Here is a 23,331-nt window from a genome sequence, read left to right on the forward strand (position 1 = left end):
ACAGAGAAATCTAAAGGCATGGATTTACGGGTAGGTGTAAAGAGAAGGAGCTTTGTTTTTTTGAGATTCAAGAGGAGGCAATGTTTTAAGAACCAAGTCTCTACTACATTAAATATTTTCTGAGTTAGAGATTGTAGTTCATATGAAGATTCAGCTGCACAGATTAAAGTTGAATCATCTGCATACTGTATGCAGGTTGCCTGAGGAATAGCTAGGTAGAGATCATTGATAAATATTGAGAATAAGAGAGGGCCTAGAATGAAGCCCTGAGGGACACCAAGTGAGACAGGAAGGTGGGATGATAGTTTATTCTTCCAGAGCACAGCCTGTTGCCTATTGCTGAGGTAAGAAGTAAACCATTGTACAGCCATAGTATCAAGAGCGAGTGATTTCAGAATATTTATAAGTAGAGAGTGGTTTACCATATCAAATGCTTTTGAGAGATCAATAAATAGAGAGGAAGAGAGAACATTGTTATTGCGTTTTTTGTTTATGGTATCAGTAAAAGATAAGAGGGCAGTAGTAGTACTGTGGAATGGCCTAAAGCCATGTTGGCTTACAGCTAGTATGTTATGTTGAATTAAATGGTTTAGAAGCTGATGGTGAATACATTTTTCCATTATTTTTGCTAAGGGGGATAGTAGGGCTATAGGTCGATAGAGTATTCATTTGAGTTGCCACCTTTGTGTAGGGGGGTAATATGTGAGATTTTCCAAATGTCAGGGATGCTTCCCTCGTTAGTAGTTCTATTAATCAGGATAGATATCGGGTAAGCTACTTCTTTAGCTGCTTTTTGCAGGTATTCGGCTGGGATCTAGTCAGCAGAAGGAGTACAAGGCTTAAGTTTTAGAATGAGTTTATAGATGAAATTTGTTGAGGTGGGTAGAAATTGGAAGGTAGGAAGAGAGCTGGGAGAAGAGTTAAGAAGACTAGATATATCAGGAGCTAGTTGACTGGCTAGAGATTGGATCGCCTCTGTGAAGAAGGAATTGAGAGCATTGGCAGTTTGGATAGGAGTCTCATGTGTTGCACCTGTTGTGGTTGGTGTTTTGGCGTGAATACTTGCCCAGAATCTTTGAGGATTGTTTTGGTTTGTTTGTTGCATTTTATAGTAAAAGTTTTTTTTGTCTGAGAGAATTTCTTTTTTTGTCATGTTTCTCATATGCCTAAAGATTTGTTGATCGGATATATTTTTGGTAGTTCGCCACCTAGACCAGGCTTTATTTCTGAGAAGGATTTTTTTCTTGGTTTCATTTGTAAGCCAGGGGGCAGGTTTGGACCTAGTTCTGATAGTACGTTTAGGTGCATGCTGGTCTAGGATTTCTTAGAACTTAGAGTTGAAGTATTTGACAGCCTGTTCAAGTGGGAGGGTTTTTAATTGAAACCAATCACAGGCATTGAGCTCACTCTGGAAAAAAGATAATGTATGTTACTAATTTGGTATCGGAATTTCTTTGTTGTTAGGTTATTGTATTTAATGTGGGCAAGTCTGTAGTATTTAGCTAGTATGTATCTAGGTGTGGATGTAATAGTGATATTATTATGGGTGAATGTGCAAGTATGGAAGACTGTTTGTTTTCTTGGATGGTTAAATTGAGAAATATTTGGGTGTTCATAGGAGGCTATCCGATATGCTGAGGTTAGTACAGATATGAGTGTGGCACAGGGTAGTAGTGTAGTTAGGGTTGAGGTAGTTTTGGTAGACATGATGGTAGAATTGGTAAGGAAATATTAGGTAGTTAGTGAAGGTGTAGGATAGGAGGAGAGGTAAAGTTTGAGTTAAGATTGTAATTAATTAGGGTTAGAGAATGGTTAAGTGAAGAGTAGGTGTGGCTCAATTATCTAGGATGGTGGGATACTTCCAAAACCTACAGGAAGGAGGAGAGGTAAAGTTTGAGTTAAGATTGCAATTAGTTAGGGTTAGAGAATGGTTAAGTGAAGAGTAGCTGTGGCTCAATTATCTAGGATGGTTGTACCATCTGATTGGTTGTGTGTGTAGGAGGGTGTGGTTTTAGAAGTATAAGTTTAGGGCTACTGGGGGTGGGTGAGATTTGGGGATAGGGTAGGGGAGTGGAGTGAGCCCGCAGGGTGAAAGGAGCGGGTAGAGACAAGAGAAGGAAGAAGCATATGAGGAACAATCAAAGAAAAAGTGCTTTGAAGGAAGGTAAGTAATGTAGGTACAAAGAGAGGTAGGCAGAGTGGTGGGAGGGATGGTAGGAGAAAGGTGCTAGGGTAGTAATAAAACTTAGCGAACTGAAGAGAAGCAAAGTACTGGGCAAGGAATTCTGAGAGGAATATGCTATAAGGTAGAGGGATTGGTAGAGCTGGGTAAGGGTGCCACCTAGTGGACAAAGTCAGTAAGTACAGAGGTAGATTATAAGTTGGGGAAGTCTGGCCAAGGGAAGGCGGGAGAGGATATAAATGGAATCTATTTAAAAAAAAATGTTGTGGGGAAAAATACAAACTACAAGGAATGGCTGCCGGCAATAACATACTTTCTTGCTTCCCTTATTACTATTAGGGAACAAGGGTAGGAGGCACTGTGATGAGGCAGCCAGTAGGAGAGGGTCCTTAGTCATCGGGTAAAAGGAGTCACCTTTTTTCCAAGGCAGGAAATATAGAGATTAGAGAGCTAGGTACTTGTTGATATGGAATCAAAGGAAATAAAAATAGGTAAAGGAGAAAAAAAATGACTTTAGTACAGCAATAGTAAACAACATTTGCCAAGCAGATAATTGCACATTTCCTAACAATATTATGACTGTAAACCACAATATAGGTTAATAATCTTTGCAAATCTTAGCAGGTGGGAAGGTAAAAAGCTTCAGACATTTTGTAAAAACCGAAGAACTATCAGTAAGAGACAAGCAGCAATTTAAATAGCCTACTACAAAAGGTCTCTAAAGGCAGTTATATTCTATCAGTAATGAAAGCAGTTAGTCAAGACAGTAGACAATATATGTTAAGTCTATCAAGCATACAGAGACATTGAGTATACAGATATGCTATATGATCCCTTAACTACTATAGATAAATAAGTTTAAACTTTGTAATGGTTATGGTTGTAGGCTTGCTAATAAAGCACTGTTTCAGACTTTTTAGTTATAGAAAATAAGGTTCTACTACTGAAAGTGTTGTATCAGCGCTAATTGCGAGTAACAGAAAATGTTAAGGCTGTGGCCAATATCGCTTCCACGAGGGAAACGTAGTTACAAACAAGGCTGTGTCATCAGGTGAGGATGTCTTACATACTATACACAATGTAAGCATAGGATTTACCTTACATACAGTGATACACAATGAATACTATGCACAAAGTAGGTTAACAATTCCCCTTTATGCAAAGCTATGTAAGGCCTGTAGAGGCCTTACATAGCATGCATACATACATGCATATAGTGAATGCTGGTAAATACAGACGACAATTCAAAAATAAGATACACACTAATATAAATAATATAAACTATAATATACACATATTATGCATATTAATGCAGAGGGAGTTGCACATTCATGATATAGAAAGTTATAATTTTTGTACTGTAGTTAGTAACAGTATTTAGTGTGGCAAGCTTTTATATTTGTATGAAGAATCTTTGGGTGAGTGATGCTTTGGCTATTAACAGCTTATTCTGGAAACTGCTAATGGCAAGAAAGACCTGAAAATGATGCCAGCAGGCATCCACTTATGTCACTGATGCCTTGACATCAGATGGGGATGGAATCCGCCCGGCCTGGGGAAAGATGAAAGGTCTATTCAGACCTGCTGTTGAGTTTCTGCAGTCAAGAATTCCAAGGGTCAGTACTACAATAATGAATGTACTCAAATACATACATTTAAGTACCTAAACCAACTGTACCTTTGTACATCCTTAGTCAGCATCAGACTGTGTATTACACTATTGCCCTCCCAGGAGAGTCACATTGGTCTATGTTTTAAAATACAGAGGGGTCAAGCCTCATGGCCAGAATGCTCAGGAAACATTTGCAGTCATAAATTAAAACAGATTATTCTACAAGACATTGGAAGTCTTGGGTCCTTCCTTTCTTTATAGACTGCTGTAATTGTGGCCTGCTTCCAGGACTTTTTTTTTGGGGGGGGGGGTACTGAATTACCTAAAGGAACATTCTTCATTACAGAAACTATTTTGTAAGGAAGCTGGTATTTTACCAGCCTTGCCATGACTTCCTGAAAGCAATCCATGATTTATCCTGGAATTGTCTATAATGCACCCCCTTTTGATCCCTGCCGCTTGTCCCTCTCTTACATAAATGACAACCAGGTGGGGTATTTCATTTAGATACTTTAATACATAGAAACACATCAGGATGGATAACAGAAAACATTTTCTGTAGTAATTTGAATATTTATACCAGTATCATACATATCGATTTATGCGAATATCATTTAGAAAGTTCTGTATGCCTCGTTTCATATTTTGCGAATAAGAAATAGTTCTGAGCAAGTTTTAATGACTGAAATTCATTTCTGACCTGTTTTGCGATGTATGGAGATTGGTTGATGGAGACTGAGAAACTCACCACTGGTGCCTTGGGGCAGGGGGTTGTTAGGTCAGTCAGGTGTCCTGGATGCTTAGAGTGAACTCCTGTGAAAGTGAGAGGACAGCTTTGCTGTCATCCCCTCCCCTATGTCTCACCATCTGTGTTTGATAGAGATGAGGGAACAAGAAGAAAACGTCTAACCACTTTTGATGGTTGTTTAAATGATTGCCTCTCTTGGCTGACCTTCACCCCAGTGATAGGAAAGGAATAGACCAAATGGTTACAGAGGGGACTGATGATTGACAAGACAGCAAGAGCAAACGGCAAAAAAAAAAAAAGATATGCGGTCTTCCTAGGGCATTGGTGGAACTGATCTTTCGTTTAACTGTGCCTTGCTTAGCTAAAACAAAAAATAAAAGTAGTGTGTATAAGTGAATGTATGTGTACATTGATTTGCATTTCAAATTATTTATTAAGCTTTGTATTTAGCTTGCATCTTACCATTTCATATGTGTACTAACTTGATTTTCTTTAACAGGTGCGAATTCAAACTGTTCCAGCATCACAGCTCCAGCAGGCAGCTGCAGCCAGCTCTCCAAAGCCAGTCTCTGCTGTTGTTGTAACAACAGCCCTGTCTCCAAAACAAGCTCCAGAGCAGCAGTGACCTTTCAGTTGTATGAAACTAGTCACTGCCACACCCTCATGTCTTCCATGGTGCTTTTCCCTCATTGTTCTTCTTTTGAAGTGGGCAGTGACCAGAGTGTTGAGGGGGTGGCATGAGGTGTGGTGTTGGTACAAGATCAGTGCATCTCCTTTGTGGAGGATTTTTCTGAATGACAGCAGGTTTCTTCAATATGTAGGCATAGTTGGTCTTGTCTGGATTGTTGAATTTGCAGCAGATGTCTGCTGTCATGGCAGTGGGAGGAAAAGGTACCCAGCTTTGTTTTTTCATCTGAAATCTTTTTTTGAGGTTGGAGCTGTGTACTGGGTCCAGGCTGATTCACCTGCTGTAAGTTCCACGTCCTGTTTTATTATACCATCTCGAAGGAACCTGGAGCCTGCAATGCAGAAATAAGAGAAGAGAATTGAGCTGATCTTGACTGGCTTGGAATAATTCACTGCAGGGTTTTTCTGCCTTTAAAGAGCGAGTCCAGCAGTTCACTTTGTCAGTTAATGAAGCTGAGCACTTGACTCCAGTGAAACAGTCCAGAATTACAGCAGTGTTCAGTTTTCTTTCATAACTGAGGAGTACTGTGCAGCCTATGGCAGCTTTTTGTTAGTAAAAGCAGCCGCAGTTCTATGCAAAAGTGGTGATGCATTTTATGCAGCACTAGAAATGAGGAGCCATGGATGTCTGCTGAGAGTTATGTGGGAGCTACAGAACATTACCATTCTCTCCAGATCAAACAATATTTTTGATGGCTTTTTACCCTCCCATGTGTTTCTCTCATATCTATTGAAGATGTTGGAAGGATGATTTCACTAGAACATTATTTAAGTTTTTGAAGGGCTTACTGATTTTGTACATAGACTTTTTCTGGACTTGTAAAATGTACAGTCTTTTTTCATGTGGTTCACGTTTCTCTGTTAAACCATTTCCCAACTTATTTGTATGTTTTGTTGTGTAAATCAAAAACCTAAATATATTATATGGTAAACAAGCGTTTGTGTTGTTTTCATCAGTGTTTGTATTTGCTAGTTAGATAAAGCAAACATGCATTTTTCCTTCATTCCTGTTCATAGCAATTTGAAGGATGCTTGTATGTAATGATAGCCACAGTTTAAGCATGCATTTTTAGAGCTATAGTACTGTAGCCAAAGTACTTTATTTGTGACAGTATACATTCTTAGCACAGAAAATTTTTGCTGGAAATCAGTCTTCAGCGATCATTTATAACAGGGGTGTCCAACCTTTTGGCTTGTCGGGGCCACACTGAGTGAACAGAAATGGTCTTGGTGCCGCATACAAAATATATCAAATAGTTAACTCTTTTGCTGCTACTGGTGACCAAAGTCGACCTCCTGGCTGTACTGTAGGTGCATTCGAACAATGAATGAATGTAATAAATGCCTAATATTTGCCTTAAAATTCTAATTCTCATTCTAATTCTAATTTTCTAATCTAACAGTTAGTTCTAACATCTTAGTGTGTGTCTATATATATATATATATATATATATATATATATATATATATATATATATATATATATATATATATATATATATATATATATATATATATATATATATATATATATATATATATATATATATATATATATATATATATATTTTTAACAAATAAACAGATATTCACTAAAGCACTAGCATTTCTCACTGGGAAAACCACTCCAGTAGTCCAACTACGTAAAATGTCAACATTAGCAGTCCTACAGTACTGTAATCCACAAAAATAAGCCAACAAATTTGCAATAAAGTAAATAATTCACATTACTGACTTAGTAAAACAATTCTGAGTAAGCTACAAGTGGGTCTCACCCAAACAAATGACTGGTGCCAGAAACATGGCCTCAAACTAAATGCCAAAAAATGCATCATCATTCCCTTTGGAAAGAGTGATGTCCCCACAAATTGGTGCTTGGGCACCCAGGTTGATAAAAACCTGACTTTTGACCACCATGTTGTCTCTGTTGTATGGAAAACTTTCTACATGGCCCACCTCATTAGTAAAGGTATCTCATCCAAGGAGGTCATAACATCCCTGTATTCTTCCTTTATAAGAGGCATTATTGACTGCAACGCCCCTTTTGGCATGTGCCGCAGCAAAGCATCCTGCCAAAAGAAAGACTACAGCCATTTCTGACAAAAAAGGTCAAAGGACTAAGTTCACTTAATTATCCAAGCAGACTAAAAAGCTTCTTGCTTTCCTCTATTTCTCACTGGCCCCTATAAATTTCATCACTGGCTTGCTTTCCAGGTTAAGATTGATCCTGCCTTAAGAGACTTCCTCCACTTCAGAAATACTGATTATACTTAAAACGCTCACCACAAAGACCACAGCCTTCACTGCAACATAAACAAGCCACCTTGTATGGACAAGTTCTTGACACAAAAACTTCAACTTCTGTAAAATGCTCCTCTCATTATCAAACAATGTAATTCAGCAACACGACAACTGGATGGATAGCCATAAATGTACTCCTTGAGTAAGTAGCATCGCCTTCATAAAACCGGATGGAAAATCCACATGCTAAACTTTCCTAGCTAGATGGCTAAGATCTAATATTGGTTACTCAAGTCTACTTGCCCAAGTAGAGGGGCCTATTTAACTAAGAATTCCATTTGCAAAAATATATTCAGTATACATATTGTCTCACTCTCGCACACTCAGACTCACACACACACTCAAACACACACACACACACACACACACACACACACACACACACACACTCAGACTCACATTCACACTCACAAAAGAGGAGCCCCTACTTGTAAAACAGGCAACCTCAGTAATCACATGACACACATTCACTGAATGAAATTGTCTGGAAGTCAAAATATCTGAAAAAAAAAATCATAATAGAGATGGATTCATCCATGCCATTTCCCACCACCAAAAGGACCATCAGTAAATCAACAAACAACTGCTCAGCAAAAAGTAAATCAATAAGAAATCCGTAAACTCTCGAAGATCATACTACATACTGGAGTAAACATACAACTTCCCTCCAATCTAAAGCCATTTGACATTCAGACATTTTAAATTATGCAGAAGTTATTCACTGACCGACAGTTTACTGAGCTGTCACATTACCACTCTATGCTTACGTCTGAACCAATGAAGCATACCTGTCAATTCCAAAATAATTAAAGTAGCTTAAGAAGGTTACATGGCAGTTTACTTTGGAAATAAGCAGAGATATTAAAAAGGCTGTTTCTCGTAATTATGCTGAAAAGTCTTCCAAGGTAAATACGACCTTCTGATTTAGTATGGAACCATACCTCTCAACCTTAGAGCAAGAAATTTGAACAAAACAAAAAATAAAAGTGGGACACGGGCCCAAAAATAGTTATGCGTCACAGACACCATTGAAACAACTGTAGCTACAACCATTATACATCACTTATAATCTTTCTATCCCATCATTGTCAGTTAAGCATTATACAGCTCATTCAATCCTGCCTTCTTTTGCAACAAAGAAAACCATGCTTTGAAATGACAAACGCATTAAAAATAATAAATAAAACACATTGCATCCACATTCTGCAACATCCTACCTGCTAACAACCACAGAGCTTTCACTGAAACTAGGGCTGCTTATTTCCCCAGGATGACAGCCTCCTCAATTAAGTCTAATGGTATACAATCTACCAGGATCTGGATTACCTGAAATAAATTAAATTATGGCTTGCAAGTGCACTTTGTTTATTTAAATTATATTTCTAAGCCCATTTACTGCATCTTTTCAGTAACATGCCAATATCCATTTCCAGGTCACTTTACAAGACATTGGCAGTAGCAGACTTGGCATCCCCCAGATCCCTATAGGACCACACTCATACTGCTGTCATTGTCCATTAAATGTAAATATCCATCCACTGCAAATGGCAAGAAGCTATGTCTTAAAAAATCTACTTTTGGCATGTCTAGTACCCAAGCATCAAGTTTTGAAACAAACATTCTCCACAGTCCGTAAGTCTCTGTCTTTAATAATCATCTACTGTTGCAGCCTTCCCAACACATAAACACACACATAGCCATTAAAACCCCCAACATTTAAAAAATGACGGTGTGCCCACCTGATTTGCCAGTGTTGATGATCCACCAAAGCTATGCTTATTGTTGTCCAATCTGCCACTGCTTAGAGCCCACCAATGACAAAACAGTACTGGGTGCTTTTTTGTCAGAAAAAAACATACAACTTTATATGCTACAGTCCCACAAAGTCAATCCACTACTGACCCATTAACCGTAGGCTGCTGTCTCATTCTTACTTCCTGGAACTGCATTACCTTGGATGACTACTTTTATTTCCTAAGCAAAAGACACAAATTGGATGATGAGATGAAAATCCATACAGTTGAGAGGTATGATTTCATATGCAATACAACACTCCCTCTGTCAGGAAAGCCGCAATTTAATGAAAGTGTACTTTTAACGTACAATATATTTGTGAGCTAACTTATTTGTGTTCAGTAGGTAGATTGATCGTCGTTAGCCTCTTCGTGCGTGTGTCTGTCATGCACGCATACACACACACACTTCTTTCACATACACAAACATTCTGCTTTTCATGCATGCACTCACTCACACACCCCATACTTACATATTGACACAGGTAAGTGTTGTCCCTTTTAAAGGCAACGGCGGCAAATCCATACACAAGTCCCTCTTCAGCAAGAACACCCACACACTGATTCTTCGGCATGAAATAAAGGCGCAAACACACAGATCCTTCTTTGACGCAAAAAAATCAAAACTAGAAGGCTGCTTTGGCGCATGCATGCACCGAGATTAAAATTACAGGCCACGGGCATGAAAAACAAAACAAAAAATGTTTTGGGGCATGCGTACATTGATGATGCAGTTAGAGATCGGGGGCTGCATGGAAGAGCTCTGAGGGCCGCATGCGGCTCGCGGGCCCACGGGTAGGACACGTTTGATTTATAACATTTTTTTGCCTCCATTCCCTTGAGTAAGTATTTATTCTTACTTATCAAGCCACCACAATATGGGGATAAGAATAATTACTTCCCTGTTTTGAACGGCTTTGTTCATAATTGTATATTTCTCTATATTTAAATGCTTTCTATGGACAAACAGATTGATCTTGCTGATTTAAGACTGCTTTAACTGGATAACCACATTAGGTAATATGTCTTCACTTCTCTGCTTTCAGTAATGACTTTGTCTTTGTTTATTAAAGAAAACCAGTGAGCCAGCATTTTAGACTATGTGTTTGCCCACAGTGTCATGTTGGTCCACTAATCTGAAAGATAAAGGTAAACGAAGCTGATTTTGAATAAAACCTAACAAGTGTTGATGTGGCTTTCAGATAATGAAATATATTGCACATCACCACTGTCTCTTTGAGAGATTAGCATAATGGGAAACCCTGCCAAAAGTGCCGCAGTTCAGCCTATCCACATGTAGGTGTAAGAGGAGAAGCTTCTCGTCTCTCTCACTGAGCAGTCAGTAGTGATGGTTAAGAGTACAAAATGCAGAAATTGCTGGGGTGAGGGTCTCCCTTGGAACATCAGAGTAAAAAGACAAATCTGAGGGCAGAGAGTGGTTACACCTTGATTGAAGGTATATTTGTCTGCAAAATGTATGATGTTCTTCATGTTTCACTGTTGCAATCATTACATTTCGGTAATCTGCTGGCAAATTGCCCTCAGTCGACCTGATTAACAAAGTCTTGGGTCCTGCGTCAGTTGCTGTCCTTTCTTCCATGACGTCAGGGGTATAAAACATGCAGCTGACACCATTACATTAGTCTTTCTTGCAGCGCGGTGCCCGAAGCAGAAGCAGTTCACAAGTGCCGGTCAGCCGACTCCTGAAATTTTCGTTTTCGAGTTTCAGATCCGAAGTCTTCAACTAAAAAGCTAAGTACCTCATTGGGGAAACCTTTTCCTGCTCCTTACCGATGTCAGTAAAAGTTAATAATTGCATTACTGTGGGAAGCAAATACCTCATAAGGATTTCCATTTGTACTGTATTCCTTGCCTAGGCCCTGACCACAATGTACCTTGCTGTCGTTTCTGTGCTTTATTTAATCAACACACTATTTAACCTCGGTAAATTTTTGCTTCTAATTATTTTGGCTCATGCTTTAATTATCCAGAAATGTTGTCGGTTAGCAATCCGACTACCGGAATACCTAAAAAACGCAAAGAAAAAGACAGAGACAAGCCGTTGAGGTCCAAAACTGCCGACGACGCTTCTGCTAAGCCAGTCACCAGTTAGCCAGTACTCAGTGAGGTGCTTTCGCAGCCCATGATACCCACTAATTCTGATTCGCAGGCCTCTACTGAGACCCATTCGGAGTCCGGTATGCCACGAGATGCTTCAATTATGGAACCCGCGGATGTCTCTACCTTGGATGGGTCCGGAGCCACTGTGCAGGCACCGGCTTCTGAGGGTGGTTTCAGTCCTACAGATTTGCATATTAGACCAACGCCATCTTCAAAACTAAGGCCAAAATCTTGACCTATGTCTAAAAAAAGACACCTAGGCCACATGTGCAGGCCCCAATGCCTAAGAAACAAATGATCAAATGGCTGAAGATTTAATTACTCTGATCAGGGGTAGTCAACCCCCCCCCCCTTCTAAGAGGCCTAGGCAAGATATTGACTCTGAATCTTCTGAACAGGATTCTATTTCTTCTGCTTCTTCTAATGAACAGGAATTGTCTGTACCTACTTATGAGGACTCTGATATGGAAGATTCCATTCCTTCTGCTTCTCTCCCTGAGGATTTTTCTTTTGGGGAAACTTTGCACACCGTAAGGGAACATTTCCACTGGGAAAGTCAGGATTATTCTGAATCTAAAAAGAGACTTAGGGATTTTCTTCTTCTTCCTCAGCATAGGCCTTTGGCTATACCTCTTGTTGTAGACATTGTTGATGATGTTTTTTCAGAATCTAGTATGGCTCCTGATTCTCTGCCTTCGGCTCCTTGTAAGCCAGACAGATACTACAGGGTACCTGACTCCCACAAATTCCTTTTCAAAAATTCTGTTGCGGATCCTGATACCATTTCTCAGGGTCCCAAAGGGCATTAAGGCTTCTACTGCTAAAAAATCCTACCCCTTCTGATAGAGATTCCAGGGCGCTGGATAGATAGGGTAAGAAGGTTTACACTAATGCAACCTTGGCAATCAGGGCTTTAAACTGTCACTTTCATATGCTTAAATATCAACAGCATATCATGGGACTGCTTAAACAGAAAATTATGTTAATTTCTGACTGTGTGGAAAATATTTACAGGATCTGTTGCATTCAGCTGAACAAGTTGGACAACATACTTTGCAATGTGGTTTTGATTTTTTGAAGGCCTCTTGCAGGGCTGCTGTAACTGGGTCTGTGCTAAGAAGGCATGCTTGGCTCAAAGAGCAAACTCTGCCTGATCATGTTAAAGCAAAATTGTTGGATGCTCCTTTACAACAGGACCGTCTCTTCGGTAATGAGGCTGAAGAAGTTCTAAAAAAGATGGAAGATAAAGCTAAATCTATGCAAACTGTGAAAGATTTCTTACAAGTGCAACCTCCAAGATTTAGTAGGCACTGGCCTACTAAGAACTGGTCCTTTCCAGTTCCTTTGAGAGCCACTCAAGTCAAACCCAGACATTCCAAAGGCACCAGGTTTCAGTCCCAAGGCACTTTCAGAACAAAACAATGGGGTGCCTCCTCTTCCAAATCTGGAAACAACAGGACACCTCCCTATGGTAAGCAGTCTCAATGACTCCCCTTTACACTTACCAAGCACTTACCTTTTGGCCGCCCCTTTGGGGGGAAAACTGGCTCTTCATGCAAGAAACTGGCAACTTATAACCCAGGACAAATGGGTTTTAAATATAGTATCCCAGTGATACAGATTTCATTTCCACACGTTGCCAATTCCAAACGGATGGCCAGACCTGCCCCCAAATCAGTGTGCAGAGGCCCAGAAACCAGTACTTTCCTTCATGAGCATGGGGGCTATTCAACCAGTACCAGAAGAGGAAAAGGGACAAGGTTTCTATTCAAGACTTTTCCTGGTAACCAGAAAATACAAATCATGGCATCCGATTCTGGACTTATCTACTCTAAACACCTTTTTGGACATTCCAAAATTCAAGATGCTGACTCTTCACCAGTTACTTCCTATGCTAGGCAAAGATGCCTGGTTGGCAACTGTAGATTTAAAAGAGGCTTACCTGCATATCCCAATCTAGGAATCTTGCAGAAGATACCTCCGCTTCAAAGTAGGCTACTTGCATTACTAGATGTTCTTCGTGTTTCACTGTTGTAGTCATTACATTTGGGTAATCTGCTGGCAGGTTGCCCTCAGTCGGCCTGAATTCCAATGTCTTGGGTCCTGGGTCAGTTGCTGTCTCCTCTTCCATGACGTCAGGTCGTCAGGGCTATAAAACATGCAGCCGACGCCATTTTCTTCAGTCTTTCTTGCCGTGCGGTGCCCGAAGCAGAAGCATTTCACAAGTGCCGGTCGGCCGACTACTGAAATGTTTGAGTTTGAGTTGAACCGAAGTCTTCACTAAAGCTAAATACCCCATTGGGGAAACTTTTTTCTTGCTCCATACCGATGTCAGAAAAAGTTAATAATTGTATTACTTGTGGGAAGCAAATACCTCATAAGGATTTCCATTTATACTGTTTTCCTTGCCTAGGCCCTGATCACAACGTGCCAGGCTGTCAGTTTTGTGCTAGATTTAACCAACGCACTATTAAGCGTCGGTATATCTTTGCCTCTAAGTATTTTGGAAACAGATTTAATTACTCAGAAATGTCGTCGGATAGCAATCCAGCTACCGGAGTACACAAAAAAATGCAAAGAAAAGGACAGAGAAAGGCAGTCGAGATCCAAAACCGACGACGAAGCATCTTCTAAGCCAGTCGCCGGTTTGCTGGTACTCAGTGAGGCGCTTTCGCAGCCCCTGATACCCACTACCTTCGAGTCGCAGGCCTCTACCGACACCCATGTGGAGTCCAGCAAGCAGCAAGATACTCAAGGTAATGGACCGACGGATGTATCTCCCTTGGATGGGTCCAGGGCCGCTGAGCAGGCACCGGCTTCTGAGGGTGTATTCAGACCTCAACATTTGTATAACAAACCGATGACAGCTGCAAAACCAAAGACAAAAGCAACTTCTAAATCTAAAAACCTGACGCATGAGCCACATGCACAGGCCTCTATGCCTAAAAAACAGATGATCAAAATGGCTGAAGACGTTATTACCTTGATCAGGGGTACCCATCCCCCTCCAGATAAGAGGCCTAGGCAAGACACTGATTATGAATCTTCGGATCAGGTTTCTATTTCTTCTGATCCCTCTTCTGATCAGGAATTATCTATACCTCCCTATGAGGATTCTGATGCAGAGTCTATACCATCTGCATCTCCTCCAGAGGATTATTCTTTTGGAGAAACCTTGCATACTTTGAGGGAGCATTTTCACTGGGAGAGTCAAGATTTCTCATAATCAAAAAAGAGGCTCAGGGATTTTCTTCTCCCTCAGCACAGGCCTTTAGCCATTCCCCCTGTTTTAGACATTGTGGATGATGTGTTTTCGGAGTCAAGCTTAACCCCTGACTCCTTACCTCTGGCTCCCAGTAAGCCTGACAGATATTACAGGGTCCCTGACTCACATAAATTTTTATTTAGAAACCCTGCTGCTGATCCTGAAACTATTTCACAGGGTCCAAAGGGAGTTAAGGCCTCAACAGCAAAAAAATCGTACCCCCTCTGACAGAGATTCAAGGACACTGGACATACGGGGAAAAAAAGGTTTATACATCTGCAACCTTTGGCAATCAAGGCCTTAAACTGTCAATTTCATATGCTTAAGTATCAACAACATGTTATGGGATTGCTGAAACAGAAAATGATGTTGATTTCTGAATGTGCAGAAAATAAAGAATTACAGGAATTATTGCATGCAGCTGAACAGGTTGGAAAGCATACTTTGCAATGTGGTTTTGATTCCTTAGAGGCCTCCTGCAGGGCCACAGTTACTGGATCTGTGTTTAGGAGACATGCCTGGCTAAAAGAACAAAATTTGCTTTGCCTGATCATGTTAAAGCTAAATTGCTAGATGCACCTTTACAGCATGATACTCTGGTATTAAGGCAGAAGATGTTTTAAAGAAAAGGGAAGACAAAGCTAAGTCTATGCAAACTGTTAAAGACTTCTTACAAGTGCAGCCACCAAGATTCAGTAGACACTGGCCTACAAAAAATTGGTCCTTTCCTGTGTCAGACAGAGTTCAAAGTGTCAAATCCAGACACCCTAAGGGTTCCAGATACCAGATGCAAGATTCATACAGGTCAAAGCAATGGGGCGCTTCTACCTCCAAATCTGGAGGAGATAAAGCGCAAATCTACAGAAAACAGTTCCAATGACTTCCCTCTGCCTACACCAAGCACTTACCTTTTGGCAGCACCCTTAGGGGGAAAATTAGCACTTTTTGCCCAAAATTGGCAATTAATAACCCAGGACAAGTGGGTACTAAACATAGTATCACAGGGATACAGATTCCATTTCCACACACTGCCAATGGCAAATGGTTGGCCAGATCTGCCAAAAAATCAATAGTCAGAGGCACAGAAACAGGTTACGTCCCTCATGGATATGGGGGCCATTCAGCCAGTACCAGAACAGGAAAAAGGACAAGGTTTTTACTCAAGACTGCTCTTGGTGTCCAGAAAGGACAAGGCCTGGCGGCCCGATACTGGATTTATCGATTTTGAACACATACCTGGACATTCCAAAATTCAATATGCCGACTTTGCAGCAGCTTCTGCCCATGCTGGGCAAGAATGCTTGTCTGGTGACATTAGACCGAAAAGAGGCATACCTGCATGTCCCAATAAGACATTTGTGCAGAAGATACCTCAGATTCAAGGCTGGCTTAATGCATTACCAATTCTCTGCACTGCCCTTTGGCTTATCTACTGTGAACAGGGTCTTAACAAAGTGCCTGGCACCAGTTATTGCATTTTGCAGACAAAGAAGTATGCAAATATACCCTTACTTGGACAACTGTCTCATTCAAGCAGAGAATAAGGACACTCTTCTTCGACACATGGCATTTGTGAATAGGCTTCTAACATGCCTAGGGTGCACAATAAACAAAAATAAATCACAACTGGTACCCACTCAAAAGATAACATTCCTGGGTGCAAGCTTGAATACAACTGCCCAGATGGCTGACCTCACGCCAGACAAGCAAAGGCAACTGACTACTTACTTTAAACAAAAACCCAGTTATCTGCAAGACAAATTCTGCAGGCTCTGGGCTTAATGGCATCCTGCATCCTACTGATTCCATATGCAAGACTGCATATGAGGAAACTTCAATGGTATCTTAAAAAGTTTATGGAGTCAACATTCTCACAGTCTGGAAGCAATGATTCCTCTCATTCCCTGCCTACAACAGGAGTTTCTATGGTGGGCAAAGGCATGTCACCAAAACATGGGACAGGCCTTCACTCTACCCCCTGCCAGCCAAATCATAACAACAGACGCATCAGATTATGCCTGGGGGGCCCACATGGCAGGAAGATGCATTCAGGGCATATGGACCCCAAAACAAATGTATCTACATATCAACCAGAAAGAGATGCTAGCTGTTCAAAATGCCCTAACATCCTTCAAGGACTTGCTTCATCCAGGACAACTAATGATAAAGACGGACAACACCACAGTCATGTGGTATATAAACAAGCAAGAGGGAACCCTCTTTACAGATTAGCCATGGCACTGTGGGACACAGCTTTGACCTACCAAATACATCTTCAAGCTCAATTCCTGCCAGGGAAAGCAAAATACTCTGGCAGACGATTTAAGCAGAAACCTTATGGATCCTCATGAGTGGAAACTAAATCCATAAGTCTTCAGCATGATAACAGAGAAATGGGGGAGCCCAGACATAGATCTATTTGCCTCTCCTCAAAATTATCAATTAAAAAGATTCTGCACAAGGACTTATCACAGACAAGCATGGAAAGTGGACGCCCTATCCTTCAGTTGGAAAAATCTATCAGTTTGCACCTTGCCTCTTCTCCCCAAGGTCCTCCTAAAAGTCAGACAAGAGAAACCAAAGATGATACTAATTGCCCCGGACTGGCCCCGCCAATACTGGTACCCAATCCTAAGGAACTTGTCTCAATACCCAGCTTAGACCTTGCCTCAAAGACCTCAACTACTGTCCCAGCAAAACAATCAGATCCTGCACAATCAGCTACAGACACTGAACCTGGCAGCATGGCTGATCATGTAGTTATACAAACAGCACCTCTCAGTAAAGCTGTGATGGATGCATTTTGGAAGCCAGAAGGCCTAGTACTAGAAAATCTTATGCTGACAAATGGAAGAGATTCTGTGCTTGGAATCGAGCATAAGGAACTGATACAGCAGAACCAAATATTCCTCAGATATTACAATACTTAACTGAGATGCTTTACCAAGGCCTATCTTTCCCATCAACTAAAATCCATGCCTCTGCCATTTCAGCTCATTACAATACAGAGCCACCAATCTTCTCTCATCCTTTACTAAAGCAGTATCTTAGAGGAGCCAAAAATTTAAGGCCTCCTAGAAGATCACCATTACCTGTATGGGACCTCAATTATGTGTTGGTAAAGCTCACCCTGCCTCCATTTGAACCAGCTGCTACTGCTGATATAAAGTTATTGTCATGGAAAACAGCTCTGCTACTAGCAATTACTCCAGCAAGAAGAGTTTCAGAGCTACAGGCCCTCATGGCTGTAGAGCCTTTTATCATATTTTACCCAGACAGTGTGTCTCTACATTTATGCCTAAGGTGGTTTCCAGTGTGGCTCTTAACCAAACAATTCATCTGCCAACTTTTTATACAAATCTGCAGTACAAGGGGGAGAGAATTCTGCATTCCTTGGACGTACACAGACAGCTAAGATTCTACTTGAGCAGGACTAAAGCTCTAAGAAAATGTGACCAATTACTAGTGTCATATGCTGCAGGATCAGAAGGAAAGGCTATTTCAAAGCAGGCAGTTTCAAAGTGGATAAGCCACTGCATCCATTTCTGCTACTTACACCATGGTAAACCTGTGCCCAAGGGCATTAGGTCTCATTCCACCAGAGCTGCAGCTACTTCTGCAGCCTTTCTCAGAGGAGTACCAACCAAAGACATTCTAGAGGCTGCTGCTTGGAGTTCTGTTCACACCTTTACAAAGCATTATCATTTGCCTCTCTATTCTAATTCCAGGGCAGGCTTTGCCACTGCAGTTCTGCAGGGCCTTTTAGCTGCACCTAATGCTGTTTAGCTCCAGCCTCCCAGCCATAGCTTTGGGATTCTACCCAAATGTAATGACTGTAACAGTGAAACACGAAGAACATAGTACAGTTGTGTACACCTACCATAAATGTAGATGTTTGAGTGTATTCACTGTTGAAGTCCAGGTTACCCTCCCGCCATCCCCCTGTCATTCTGGAGTTTATCTTTCCTTCTGTATCTTCTACAACCTATGTGGTATATTTGCTTGTAGATGAAGGTAAAGTTTATACTGATGCATATGTATACACACACACACATATATATATATTTTTTTTTTTGCTACCTTTTTGGGGGCAAGAAAAACTAAAGAAAATGGCATCAGCTGCATGTTTTATACCCCTGACGACCTGACGTCATGAAAGAGGAGACAGCAACCGACGCAGGACCCAAGACTTTGGAATTCAGGCCGACTGGGGCAACCTGCCAGCAGATTACCCAAATGTAATGACTGCAACAGTGAATACACTCGAACATCTACATTTATGGTAAGTGTACACAACTGTACTTTCTCTGCACTGCCGTTTGGCTTATCTACTGCGCCCATGGTCTTTACAAAGTGCCTGGCTCCAGTAATTGCATTTTGCAGGCAAAGAAGTATTCAAATATATCCATACCTGGATGATTGTCTAATTCAGGCAGAAAACAGGGACATTCTTCTAAGACATTTGGCGTTTGTAAAAAGAGTTCTAACTTGTCTAGAGTACACTATAAACGAAAAGAAATCACAACTGGTACCCTCTCAAAAAATTACATTCTTGGGTGCAAGCTTGAATACAACTGCCCAGATGGCGTTCCTTACGCCAGAAAAGCAAATTCATTTGGTGACTTACTTCAAACAGGTGACCACAAAAACCCTATCTGCAAGACAAATTCTGCAAGCCTTGAGGTTCACGGCCTCCTACATTCTTCTAATTCCATATGCAGGACTGCATATGAGGAAACTTCATTGGTACTTAAAAAGTTTATGGAGTCAACATTGTCACAGCCTGGAAACAATGATTCCTATCATACCTTGCCTGCAACTAGAGTTCCTATGGTGGGCAGAGGCCTGCCACCAAAACAAGGGACTGTCATTCACACCACCCCCTGCCACCCAAACCCTAACTACAGATGCATCAGACTATGCTTGAGGGGCTCATCTGGCAGGGAAGTGCATTCAGGGCAAATGGAGCTCAAATCAAATGCACCTTCATATCAGTCTAAAAGAAATGCTAGCTGTACAGAATGCACTAACAGCCTTCAAGAACTACCTTCATCCAGAACAATTACTGATAAAGACGGACAACACCACAGTTATGTGGTACATAAACAAGCAGGGGGTACACACTCCTACCCCATTTGCAGACTAGCCATAGCATTGTGGAACACGGCCTTGACCTATCAAGTACAACTACAAGCTCAATTCCTGCCAGGAAAGCTGAATACACTGGCAGATGAACTAAAGAGAAATCTCATGGATCCTCACGAATGGAAACTGGAACCACGGATTTTTAACATGTTGACATGCAAATGGGGGAGCCCAAACATAGATCTTTTTGCCTCACCCTAGAACTATCTGTCGACAAATTTTGCACAAGAACTCGTCACAAAAAAGCCTGGAAAGTGGATGCTCTGTCCTTCAGCTGGAAAAACCTATTAGTCTATGCCTTTCCCCCTCTGCCTCTGCTCTCCAAAGTTCTACTAAAAGTCAAACAGGACAAACCAAAAATGATTTTGATTGCTCCAGACTGGCCTCGCCAACACTGGTACCCACTCCTGCGCAGTGTGTCACACCTTCAACCGTGGCACCTGCCTCAGACACCTTACTTATTGTCACAGCAGAACAACCAAACTCTGCACACGCAGCTCCAAAGTTTGAATCTTGCAGCGTGGCTAATCACCTAAATTCACCCTTAGCATCCCTCAGCAAACCTGTGATGGATGTCATTTTGGAGGCGAGAAGACCTAATACTAGAAAATCGTATGCTGACTAATGGAAAAGATTCTGTGGCTGGAATCAATCTCAAGGGATAAGCACAGCAGTGCCCAACATTCCTCAGATTTTGCAATACTTAACTGAGATGCTTCACAAGGGCCTGTCCTTTTCTTCCATAAAAATCCATGCCTCAGCCATTTCAGCTCATTACAACACAGAACCTCCCCTCTTCTCTCATACTCTGCTAAAGCAGTATCTCAGAGGGGCCAAAAACTTAAGACCACCCAGGAGAGCTCCAACCCCTGCCTGGGACCTCAATTTTGTATTGGAGAAACTCACTCTCCCTCCTTTCGAGCCAGCTGCTACTGCAGACTTAAAATTTCTCTCCTGGAAAACAGCTTTTCATTTAGCAGTCACTTCAGCTAGAAGGATTTCCGAATTACAGGCTCTTATGGCAGTGGAGCCTTTCATCATTTTTCATGCAGACACGGTATCTCTCAGGACCAATCCATCCTTCATGCCTAAGGTGGTATCCAGTGTGGCTCTTAATCAGACCATTCATTTGCCAACTTTCTTTCCCAATCCACAGAACAAGGGGGAGTGCATTCTGCATTCATTGGATGTACACAGACAACTAAGATTTTACAGGACTAAATCTCAAAGAAAATCTGAACAACTGCTGGTGGCATTTGCTGCAGGGGCAGAGGGAAAGGCTGTTTCAAAGCAAACCATTTCCAAATGGATAAGCCATTGTATTTGCTATATGCACCATGGAAAAACTATCCCCCGGGGGATCAGATCCCATGCCACCAGGGCTGCATCTACTTCAACAGCCTTTTTCAGAGGTGTTCCTACCAGGGACATTCTAGAAGCTGCTACCTGGAAATCAGTTCATACTTTCACCAAACATTACCATTTACCACTTTTGTCTAAATCCAGAGCTGGCTTTGCCACTGCTGTCCTGCAGGGCCTTATAGCTGGTCCTAATGCTGTATAATTCCCTCCACCCAACTATAGCTTTGGGAATCTACCCAAATTTAATGACTGCAACAGTGAAACACGAAGAACATAGTGCAGTTGTGTACACTTGCCATAAATGTAGATGTTTGAGTGTATTCACTGTTGCAGTCCTGGTTAACATCCCTCCTGCCCCTTTTTGTCTCTGGCTATACCTCTACTTTCTTTCACTATGCTTAAAAGCCCTTTTGGTGTATTTGCTTTTGCTTGGAGGTATATTTTTTGTGTTTTTAATTTTATTTGCTCCCCATTTGGGGGCACCTGACATCTTGGGCAAGAAAATCTAATGTAATGGCGTTGGCTGCATGTTTTATACCCCTGGTGACCTGACATCACAGAAGAAGGGATAGCAACCGAGGGAGGTCCCAAGACTGTTAATCAGGCCGACTGAGGGCAACCTGCCAGCAGATTACCCAAATGTAATGACTGCAACAGTGAATACACTCGAACATCTGCATTTATGGTAAGTGTACACAACTGTACTTTGTTACTTTACCCTCAACAGAGAACCTGCATTTGCACCCATCCTCATCTTCTGCAGAGAAGGAAGGGGATACCCCTCTCTACCATTTTTGAGGAAGATACATCCTGGGATATAGGTGCTGCCCATCCTCCTTCTGATTGGTTAGAGCCCACCCACACCTGGCCATAGGTTTGTGGCAATACTCAGTATTGAGGACTTCTATTGAGGCCTCCTCCCCCATGGGTCCATTTGGATTTTATGGCACAGACTGAGGACATCCACTAGGTACTCCCCACTTCAAGGTCTGTGGTTTGGACCCCAGACTTCAGACAGCAGTTTTGTGTCTGTTGGTGTTCTTATATCTGATGAAGTTCATCTTTATGGAACATGTCCAAATGCCAGTGCTGGGTCTGGTGCAAGCCTGTCCATCCCCTGTGGCATAGCTGGCTATTTACAAGCCTGATGATGGTCTCCAGAGAGGAGATCACTTAAGGCTTTTCCTCTTTCTTACCAGATTCAACCTCCCATCCCCTCCTTTGGAGAAACTGAAGTCCGCCATGGTCAGACCTGTTGCTTCCATTTCATTGCCCCTGAAGTGCATCCAAGAGGTATCTGAAGAAGGAGGGGGCATCCTTTTTCATCTCCCCTGTGGAGCCCCTCATCAGGGGCACCAAATCTTTACAGCATGGAAGGACCTTAATTCTGAGCTATTGACTCATAAGAAGACCGGTATTCTATGTAAACCACCTGTTTCACTGGAATGAGGACTAAATCCAACATCCTACAGTAGACCCCAGTATGATCTATTCTGCCCATCACTCAGACCAGATATGCTTGTTTTTCCATCCCACCTGCATTAACCATCAAACGTCTGTCTGTGGTACCACATGCAGTCTGTTTATTCCACCAGGAGTGGAGATCCCTAGGGCCCATTTGCTCCTCGTAGGGGTATGAGCCAAGCAGTGAAGACCAAAGCTGTCACCCATCTGAAGGGAGAGTTTTTTTTTAAGTTTTAAGGTGCTAGCTCCTCTGCACATGCTTGATCTACTCTAGGGTTCAGCATGCAGTAGTGTTAACAAGGATGTATCATTTGTTTTTATGGCTGAAGAAAACCTTCAGGCAGTCAGCACTCCGTTGGAATCTCCAGTCTTCACTGATTATTCTGCAACAGAAATGTGTGCTCAGACATGCCCCCCCCAAAAAAGTCAAACAACAAAGCTGTGTCTTTCCTTCCTCCACACTAGCTCCAACAGGTTCCTCAAGCTGCTGCTCAGTCTTGGATCACCTGGGTCACAGTCCAAGGCACTGTTTCTCTGTGTCACTGACTTTGCAGGAAGGAAAGACATTATTTTGCTACCTTGCAGTCTAATAGATTTCATAGTTATTCCAAGGTCACTGACTACCCTTCTACTTTATAGGGGTCAAAAAAA

General features: G+C 41.6%; 1 protein-coding gene across 1 annotated transcript in view; it reads left to right on the top strand.

Annotated features, from left to right (window-relative positions):
* Window positions 1-6,165, top strand: part of NFRKB (nuclear factor related to kappaB binding protein) — a gene marked incomplete in the record, with an annotated part of 1,477,031 nt that extends 1,470,866 nt beyond the window's left edge. Inside the window, 1 exon segment of the mRNA XM_044081086.1 lies at window positions 5,042-6,165. Coding sequence (XP_043937021.1) covers window positions 5,042-5,167 — 126 coding nt within the window.
* Between the last annotated feature and the right edge of the window lie 17,166 nt (window positions 6,166-23,331).

This window comes from Protopterus annectens, chromosome 8.part0 (genome assembly GCF_019279795.1).
Source record: "Protopterus annectens isolate FY-2018-M chromosome 8.part0, PAN1.0, whole genome shotgun sequence".
Taxonomy (NCBI): Eukaryota; Metazoa; Chordata; order Ceratodontiformes; family Protopteridae; genus Protopterus; species Protopterus annectens.